The sequence below is a fragment of the Alligator sinensis genome, unplaced genomic scaffold (genome assembly GCF_000455745.1).
Source record: "Alligator sinensis unplaced genomic scaffold, ASM45574v1 scaffold173_3, whole genome shotgun sequence".
Taxonomy (NCBI): domain Eukaryota; kingdom Metazoa; phylum Chordata; order Crocodylia; family Alligatoridae; genus Alligator; species Alligator sinensis.
In genome coordinates, this window is record NW_005842076.1 from 818,087 (window position 1) to 828,086 (window position 10,000).

Below are 10,000 nucleotides of genomic sequence, written 5' to 3' on the forward strand. Positions count from 1 at the left end.
CAGGGGAGTCGAGTCGCGGGTGCAGGGACATCCCCGGGGACACCTGCCGGCTCCGGCCGGGCTCCAGGACACGTGTCTTACCCGCTCGCCTTCCCCGAGCGCTTGTTTCCCGAAGGGCGCGGGCGGGCCGCTCCTTCCTACTACACCTCCTCCCTCGGGGGGATGGGGCCATTCACTCCGCTCTTCGCCCTCCAGGGGGAAAAACAAACAAACCCCATCAGCAGTTTGGACCCACCTCCTCGCCTCGTCCCACTGCCCTTCCCCAGCGCGCGGGGCTGCGCCCGCCGCCATCCCCCCGCGGCGGGAGCCTCGTCAAGCACCTCGGCTCCGGCCCGCTCCTCGCCTCCTGCCCGCAGCGCCTTTCATCCCTGCCCCCCCCGGGATAAGCTAACTGCAGCACCGCTTTCATTCCCAGGGAGCCAAACATTAAGCTCTAGGAGCAATTCCGGATCTGTATCGTTAGAAATAAACCCGCCAAATCCGCACCCCCATGCCCTTGATGGCCAGAGGGAGTATGATCTCTGCACCGTGAGGAGCCAGACTATTTTTAGCTTCCCTCCCCTGCAGCCCCAATAGCAGAAATTCTTGGCAGGAGGCAAAAAGAAACTGGTTTCTGGGCGTGCGGAGTAGTTTTGAAGGGTGCCGCGCAGGAGGAGGGTGCTGCGTGCGGGGCTGTGCGCCTCTGCACCGGAACCTCAGCACTGAGTCCGCCCGGGGAAGGGCCGGGGAGCGTGGGGATATATTTGGCTGATCTGCTGCCGATTCTGATCCCTTTCAGGGGAACTGTGGACAGAAGGGGACATGGCCAGAACAAAGTGTCTTGTTTAAACAAACGGAGGAGGAGTGTGTCAAATTCCAACTGGCTTAAATCAATGAAACTAACTCGCCTAAGAGAAATGCACAGGCATTGCCTGTACTTCCCACATGCTGCACTTCCCCCAACAGAGACTCTGAGAGGCTTTGAAGTCACTGGGAGTTACAAGTGGTGAATAAAAAAAAAAAAGGGGGGGAGGGGGGAACCTTTTCACACACCTATGGACACTTACCTATTCCACCCTTACATTAAAATCTCTTCTATTAAAAGGAAAAGGCAGATTTCCAGCTAACAACTAACTCAGCTGAATGACTCTCAGGCCCAAACTTAAGTTTATTGAAAGAAAAAATATGTCCATAGAAATGATAATGTCCAGGCCTACATAGCATAATCCTGCAGCAAGCATGAGAGCTGAGCATGACGTACCTTGTGTTGCAGTGGTTGCTCCACCTGCTGCTTTAGAGATGTTCAGCATGCCAACTTCCTATTGAGTCCCCTGCTCAGCAAGAGAAGGAATTGCGTTAGGGGTGGCAACTGGAGGTAGCCCAAAGAATGACTTTACTTTCTAAGCTCCTTATCAAGCTATTCATTCAGCAGCCATTTCGGAGTATATAGTTACCTTAGCTCAGAACAGGAATCAGGGCCTTAGGCAATTAGTACCGACACTTTTGACTGACACATAAAAACATTACACCCAAGACTTTCCACAACCCATCTCATAACAGATATCTCCTGTTTCCAATCCATCCAGTATTTCCCATAGCAAATGTAAAAACCATAAACTGGAAGACACAGGAAGCCAACTAAATTGTAAATAATACTCAAAAATCAAAAGTGCCATTCCTTGATAAGTCTACCTTCTCTTCAGTAGAGTTACAGCAACAGAGAATTGATCTATTCATCACTTCACTTTCCCTCCTGCCCCCAAGAGTGGTGTAGGTGTACAACTGCACCTGAGGTTGTTCCTTTTCATGGCAATAAGACCAGCACAGGATTATTTTTAAATTGCAGAAATTGGTTCTACAAGCTTACTGCTCTCCTCAGTGGAAGTTATTGACGCGTCTCAGATGACGATAAAGAAAAAACCTGTAACCCATATTTTAAGAAAAATGTTTTACCTTCTTTCTGTTACTGCATTACACAAAAATTAAGTTATTCTAAAAAGATTCATATTTAGTATCTTTGATAATATGATTAAAGTTTAGTTTACTTTTTCCTGAGGGCAAAAGTGATTTAAATATCCTCAAATGCTCATGTTGTAAACTGGGCTGCCTGTACTGTTCTAGTACATATTAACAGAAATGCATATTATAGACCAAAATTACTTTTTATATATAGATTAACAATAAAAACAAACAGGAAAACAAAAATTGTTAAGGTCCCAGCTCCTCAAAGATATCCAGGTACCCCACTACAGTTTTGATCTAAAATTTCCTTTAAAAATAGATCTTGCACAGTAGATAACATCCAGGTTTTGTCTCAGTATTATATTTACATTCTTCCCAACCCCTAATTGAAGATACCAGAAGTAAATAGGATAGCAGGTGCATAGTCTTAAAAAAAAATTAAGTCCTCAAAATACTTGAATATCAGTAGTATAAAATATATAAACACATATATACATATGTATACATATATACATACACATAATGTTTGCTTTAAGTCTGGATAATCTAAACACTGCCAAATTGATCTCTCATTTGGGAGAGGGGGTCTTTTGGGAGGGTGGGAGGCAGGGGCAGGAGATGGGGGGGAAAAAACTCCCCTCTATGAAAACCTTGGGTCCAATTCTGATTCTTTACAACGTTCTCAAAGTTAATGGATTTAACTGGGGTTGCATAAAAAGGTTGGATCATGCCTGTAATGTGCAAGTTCCATTTTTTCTCACAATGGAGTCATAAACCTCGTAACATATGGAGTGAAATCATAACATACCACAAACATTCCACAAATCATATGAAGTAAATACAAAATATAAAACATTTGGAACTGGAAATCAGATCTTCAAATCAATGTGCATTTGCTTGAAAAAGAACTTACCAAGTCTCCATTAGGCCATCGCTGGCCCTATATATAATATATTAAAACAATCCCAAAATAGCCACCGATGTGATGACTGGGGTAGTTGATATCACTGAACAGGTAAGGACAAAGCTCCCATTCTTAACAGTTGTGAAAAAATATATACTATCCATTAATACAGACACACGCACACATATTTACAAATATAAACATATATATACACATACTTGGATAGTTCATGTTACCCAAGAGAAAAGTTAAATACATTCAAAGATATTACTGAGGACAGTCTAATTTAAAAAACACAGAGACAACATTTATCTGTTGCAAAAAATGTATTTGATTACTCGAGTAAAATTACAGTATCTCTGCTGTTAGTAAGTATTAAATGTTAAAGAAACTGGACTTCTTCTCCTTTCAACTTTCCAGGAAAGTGCATGTAACAGTCCAAGATTTCCCCCCTCCCCCCATGCCTAATACAAAATAAACAAACACTATACTTGTTCCCTCAGTCAAGAAGTAGGGCTTGGTCTTGTAAGGAACATATGTACATTTTAATGCAAGTGATATTTCTTATAGTATATACAGGAGCATCTACAGTTGTCCATGGAAGGTTGTTTAAGATGCTATACTTAGCAGCATTGTGAAAGTCCAGCACACTTTCTATAATGAATATACCTACAAGGCAAAATGTTACGTCTCAGTTTCAACTACCAAAACAACACTTTTGTATCGTCTCTAATAATCTGCGTGCTTATTACTGTACAGAAACGTATTAACATTTAAGACGACTCAAGTAAAAAGCACAATACAAATAACAGTTCAAAACGGAAAATGTTAAATCTACAAAAATTAAAGCAGTTTTAATTTTATAATAAAAATCAAAAACTGAGCTTGTGTAAAGGACCCACGCTGTTCAGTTTATAATCTCGGTTTTCAGTCCTTTTCGTAATTCTGTTTGGAAAATTAAACTTTGTGTTTGCTGATAAAATTTCCAGCAGGATCAAAGTGTACATTTATATACAGACTTTTATTAGAGATCTAATGCATCACTGAGGCATTGCATCAATACCAGAGTTCATGTTAAACTGGGTATAGAAAATAAGTTAATGCCAGAATAAGATCACCTAGCAGAACAGACTTGCAACTGCCATAAATGTTACAGCAAGTTTACAGCACTCTAGTCGATTAGTATTTAGTTCAAAATACAAGAGACCAAAGTTAATGCTTGCATTTGTTTGCAAAGCAAGGTTATATCACTAATAAATAAGCTCTCTTAGAACTCTAGAAGTAGAACATGGTACAAAAGAAGGTCTTTATAATGTTGTAGTTTGTTGACTTGAAAAAAACAACCCTAGGTTGCACTATTTGCAGGAATGTTACTTTTTAAGGTTTGTTCTAATTTGTTACAATTTCTTTGTTGTCTTCCACAAAACGTGTAAAACAGAAGTTTGTCCCATTTTCATTGCTTGCCATTTTCTCCAGACCAGCTAGAGGTGCATTAGGTTCTGAATTCTGGAGCTTCTCCAGGCTTCCCGTCAAGCCACTAATAGGTGAACTACCACCGTTACCCAGGCTTCCAGGAATTGGAGGAATGCCACCATTCTGAATGACTGAGATCTCATTGGTCTTCATAGCCAAGCCATTGGAGAGTGCAGCTGCATACTGATTCCAGAAGCTGGAAGGATCTCCATTTCCTGACCTTGCAGCCAAATCTTTCTGAAACATTTCTGGGAATTTTACAGGATTGCCTCCTAGAAATGTCATGGGACCATCCACAGAAAGTCGTCTGCCTCGCCTGGCAGGAGTGCTGTTCCACATATGAGTGCCCATGTGAACCTACAAAGAAAAAGAGAGAAAGAGAGACACAGAGAGAGAGAGAGAAGAAAGGAGTTAGCAGTGGTATTCATATGGATTTTGTTCAAACATCTGTTAGAAAAAAAACAAAGAAAGCAGTCCATGCGTCCTATTATGTAAAGAACGGCACTAAAGTTAAAGGATGCAACATTCTAGTTCAAATAGGCAATAAGTTTCATTTGGGCGTTCATACAGAGAACACCCGAAATCCCTGCAGAACAATACATTGCTTATTACTCTTTTTTATTACATGTATTTAGTTTATAATGGCTTCATGTTATTCAGACAATTGCAGACAGCTACTTTCAGGGTTAGAATTGCTATGTCCACTTTCATTGCAATAGTAAGTATTGTATTTGACACCCTTTACCCTATAAACGTCCTTTTCAGACAGGAAGAAAGTATCCTTTACTGATTGCTCATCAGAGAGCCTTGCGTATAGACAGAATGGCCTGAAAGTAATTATTCATCTCACATTACTAACAGCAATCTCTAGAGAAATTCTCTGTCAACAGAAAAATGTACACAGTCAAGTGCTCAACTGGTGTTCGAGAACTTAAGTATATTTGCTTTTTTCCAACACATATCAGTAGAAAATGTTAGTTATATAATCAATTAAAGTAATGCCCATTAGCCCAATAATTATTATATTAGTTTTAAAAACCCTTTATTGTACACAACGGTTATGAAAGATGGGATATTTAAAAGACTTCTACTTATTTAACGAGGCTTGCAATATGCTTCATGCTTCTCTTTAATTAATACTCCCTACCAACATCAGGCTGCTTTATTTCATAGTCTGCATAGGAACTCACCACTGCTGGGTGCATTTTACAAAGTATCAGTAATACCCCACCACATTATACTCTCCAAGCTTGTTCAAAATGCCAGGCACTCAGCAAGCAAAGCTACTACTGCTGAAGCTGACCGGATAAAACCACAGATACCTAAGAGTAGTGTTGTTTACAACCCTTCAGATATAAGTGTTTATAAAATTAAAAAAGCAACATTACAAAAGCAGCCAGAGGGAAAGTACCTTGAGATTGCCCTTTGTTGTGAAAGCTCTTCCACATATAGTGCAGGCAAAAGGCTTTTCACCTGTGTGTGTCCTTTCATGAATCTGCAAAGCACTGGAGGAAGAAAAGGTTTTCCCACATGTGTTGCAGTAGTGCTGTTTGGGAGTTCTTCTGGGTAGAGTTGGAAGCAGAACCGGTGATGTGGCAGAAGATGGCAGAGGCCCTGAAGGAACCAGACCAGGGGGTGCTTCTTTACTATCCTGAGACGAGCCATGCACAAAGCCATTAACTTCAGTCTTTATGAGTGATGACAGTGAATTAGCAGGCATAACGGAAGAGTTCTGATTAGGGCCAATATTGGAATTGGGTTCAAAAAGTTGTGATGGTAGATCTCGCATTTGATGTGTCAACATATGCTGCTTTAAATTACCCTTTGTGGAAAAGCCACGATTGCAAACTGTGCAAATAAATGGTCTCTCTTTGGTATGACTTCTGTAATGAATGTCCAAGGCACTCTGACAAGCAAATGTTTTGCCACAAATGTCACATGCTGTATTTTTAAATTTACCTCTATCTCTGAAAGGAAACAGCATACTCAGAGACTCTTCTTTAATCATTTTATCTGTGTTACTAGATGTCAAATCCAAAGCACCACCATTAGCTGGGGCTGGAGACAAACCATTGGCAAACTCACTTGGTAAAGCTCTTACTTGTTTCTCTTCAATACTAGGTGATTTGTGGTAATCATTTGTGCTGTTGGATGGGGACAAGGCCTGCATAGAAGAGGTAGACTCTGAGACAGCAGGACTTCCAGCACTTTGGCTCTCCATATCACCACCAACAGATGATGAATCATTAGTCATAACATCCCCCTCCACTGACCCATTTTCAACCGACTTTAAGCTTGCTTGAAGTTGCTCAGCAAGTCCGGCATTGATCATTTTCATTTGATTTTCCAAAGCAGCAATACTTGACATTTCCAGTGGGAGAGGTGAAGAAGATAAACTGTCTTGTGATGCATCAACAGATTTAGGTGTATCTGGCACGCTGCTGTCAGGACAGTCTTCCATGTTCTCATCTGAGAAGTTGTCTAGATCATCAAAATTCTTCTCATCAAAAGATCCAGTATCAGATTCCATTGACTCAGGATAGTTTTCAGTGATGGGGGTATTGGGAATCTGTCCTCCCATATGCATTCTAATATGCTGCTGCAACACAACAGCATTGGTGAACTTTTTCTGGCAGATCGGACATGAATGTTGTACTCTCAATGGGGGCATGGCACGATGAACACTATAATGAGTTTTTAGATTTCCTTTAGTAGTGAATGCACGACCACAGATTTTACATTTAAATGGCCTTTCACCAGTATGTGTGCGATAATGCATTTTTAATGCACTCTGGCAACTGAGAACTCGATGGCAAATAATGCACTCATTGGGGTCGGTTGCCTTTTTATCAATATTTTCTACCAGTTGCTGCAATTTTGACGTTTCTGATGCCGGTGTTGAATCTAACAGTCCTCCAAATGGAAACTTTGCTTTAAATTGCTCTGACATTAGAGGCATCAGTGGATTTGTGAAAGTGACGGCACTGCTGGAGCCAGAGTCTGCTGCCGGAGAGCTCACCGAGTTGTTAGCGTTAGTGATAGAGTTTGAATTTTGAGTGCTTTCTTCTGTTTTGCTGTGTGAGTTAGGCAAACCACCAGCCTCTACCTCATCTGAAAGTCCATTTGAATTTCTTGTGGCAGAATCAGCTCCTCCCGAGTCACTTTTGACAGAACACGGAGGGCTAGCCGAAGGATGGCTAATGGGAATAGGTTGAGGCTCCTCAGTTTTGATAAATGGCGTCAAACTTGGAATTGTTGGTGGGAGTGGCAGGCCAACAGAAGTTGTCAGAGTCGACAAGACTGGCTTGCTGTCCAGCCAGCTGGTTACAGGTTTCTCAGGTGGTATAGACATTCCATAAGGAATACCTGTGCTTGTAGGAATATTGTCCAAATGCTCTGGCACAGGGTATGGATTCATTTGAATATGAGGGTATTTTTCTTTATGACGCTGAAAATGGACTTTTAAGTTTCCCTTGGTGGAGAACCGGTTTCCACATATGTTGCATTTGAATGGCCTCTCGCCGGTGTGAGAACGTAAGTGAATCTGCAAGGCACTGTCACTCCCAAACACTTTAGCACAGAACCTGCATTTATGTTTAAAGAATGCCTCATCTGAAGTACTTTTTGCTTCAAAAGCAGTTACATTTGGTGGCTTGCTTTTTCTTTGCTGTGCCAAGGCAGTCAAGGAGTTTAAATCCTCTGCAGGTGTTCCAATATTGGACAAAGGGGTGGAGAAAACAGAGTTACTAGGGGTGGGCTGAGGTAGAAGTGGATTAGATGCAGGACTTAATAAACTGCTTATTGCAAAAGCTGGTGAAGATGATGCTGATACTGGTGGGTTGTTGAGCTGTGAGCCACCAATACTTGAAGCCACTTTTTCTGAGGACGGTGTTGTAACTGCTGCTGCCAATATGTTAATATTTGGAGAAGAGCCACTACTGGATGGAATTATAGTGTTGCCAGGGTTGCTCTGAGGTAGCTGTATAGGGGGTAGTTGTTTTACACCACTGATGCTGGCAGATTGACTAGCAAGGCTTTGTGCTAATCCAGCTGCTGCAGCCAGCTGCTGGGATAAATGTGAACTTAATGTGGATAAGGGGTTGGCAGATGTTCGTAATGTACCTTGAGAAGGACTAGAAGATGTTGGCATGTCTGTGTTTTGGGAGGCCAACAATAATATTTGGTGACGAATTTGTTCAATCAGTTGCAACTGGTGGATCTGTTGTTGCTGTAAAGCCAACAGTTGCTCCATTAGGGCAGGTACAGCAACCTTATTATTTGATGCACCATTACATCTTGCTTCTTGTGAGAACTGTGCTACTGCCACTTTAGTACTTTGAAGGTTTTCGATTATTACATTGCTATTTATCACCGAAAAGTTGCCTAATGTTGTCAGATCCCCTATTTGAGGTAGAGAGGTTGTTACAGCTGAGGTACCCATTGTGGAGCTGTTACTGCTTGTAATACTATTGTTGATGCTCTTGGAACTGCTACTGCTATTGTTAATGCTGGAAGCCTCCACATCCATGGATTCTTCCTTGTCAAGTTTGTTATGCTCTGAAAGGTCACTGCAGTCTACTTGATCTGTGTTATTAACTGTGTCATTCATCTGTTCATCAGGATTATCAGAAGGGGAACTAGGAGGGAAGGTTTCAGAAGGAGAAGCTGGATTTTCATTCACAATTAAAACTAATTGATTTTTAGTACAGTTCTTCTTGTGTTGCAGGAGATCTGATAATTCAAAGAACTCAGCACAGCACCTGCCACAGACATGGGCGTCCTTGTTCTTAGTGGTTCGATTTGCTTGACCCTTTTCTGTGTCTCCTACAACATCAAAAGATGACGGATTAGAAACCAAGCAGAAATGCAGAAAAATCCTCCAGGACATTTTTATTTTAATCTACCATTTTTCTCAACCATACTAAAATAGACTAAGATTGTACATGAAAACGGATCAATATTTCTACTTCACAAATGTTGCTCATGACTGATTTTTAAGACTGTACAAGGGAGTTTTATCAATCTCTGTGTCTTAGATGATCATTTCCTTCAGATAATCCATCAAAATATAAAATACTATGAACTGAAGACATTGGGGCATAATGAAATTCCATAGTAAAGTATTGATTTCCAATATTTCATACTGCTTATTGTCTAGTTGTCCACTGAGTGCAAATCAACCATTTGAAGGACTCATTAGACTCTCAAGTTCCTGTCAACCTTGTTCATTTTCAACTGATTCAAAAGATATCTGTGACAGTTGCCCCTGTCACTAAACTAATTTGTAGTCATTCAAGGTCCCAATCAGTTGTTGACAAGAAAAAAAATGTGCATATCACCAAGCTCTACACTGACAATTAAAAAAATGCTTCCAAGTTTCTACATTAGGCCTTAGCTAATTTTGATCCAACACTAAAGATTGGTTTCTACATCAAAAAGTTAATTCCACTGCAACTGCAGACACGAAGCTAAATACAAAAGGGGAAAAAAGCCCTCAATTAAAGAGCAATGTTCATATTTCAATACTGAAGTATTTTTCTAAATCTCATTATGATGGTTTGACCTATACTTACTTTTAAGGTTAAAGAATGTTAAATCTGCTATTATTTATCAAACATGCTCCTTATGGGAATGAGTCTGACCTCTGGATTTTGGCCAGGATAACTGAGTAGCTCCATTAGT

General features: G+C 40.8%; 1 protein-coding gene and 1 long non-coding RNA gene across 13 annotated transcripts in view; both read right to left on the reverse strand.

The window, feature by feature from the left end:
* Window positions 1–1,369, reverse strand: part of LOC112550310 — a 138,228-nt gene extending 136,859 nt beyond the window's left edge. Inside the window, exons 1-2 of one of the 2 annotated variants that reach the window (XR_003094086.1) lie at window positions 1,241–1,369; window positions 82–189 (exon numbers count right to left, since the gene is read on the reverse strand). This is a non-coding gene — a long non-coding RNA (uncharacterized LOC112550310). Of the gene's footprint in view, window positions 1–81; window positions 190–320; window positions 408–1,240 lie in introns of those variants that run through there. The other variant, XR_003094085.1, reaches the window with a different exon arrangement.
* Window positions 1,370–1,953: 584 nt separating this feature from the next.
* The window catches only part of SALL1 (spalt like transcription factor 1), a 16,394-nt gene continuing 8,347 nt past the window's right edge, over window positions 1,954–10,000 (reverse strand). For all 11 annotated transcript variants that reach the window (XM_006023702.3, XM_025204286.1, XM_025204287.1 and 8 more), the window contains 2 exons: window positions 5,730–9,142; window positions 1,954–4,675 (listed from right to left, as the gene is read on the reverse strand). In XM_006023702.3, coding sequence (XP_006023764.1) covers window positions 4,235–4,675; window positions 5,730–9,142 — 3,854 coding nt within the window. In that variant the 3' untranslated portion in view covers window positions 1,954–4,234. The remainder of the gene's footprint in view (window positions 4,676–5,729; window positions 9,143–10,000) is intronic.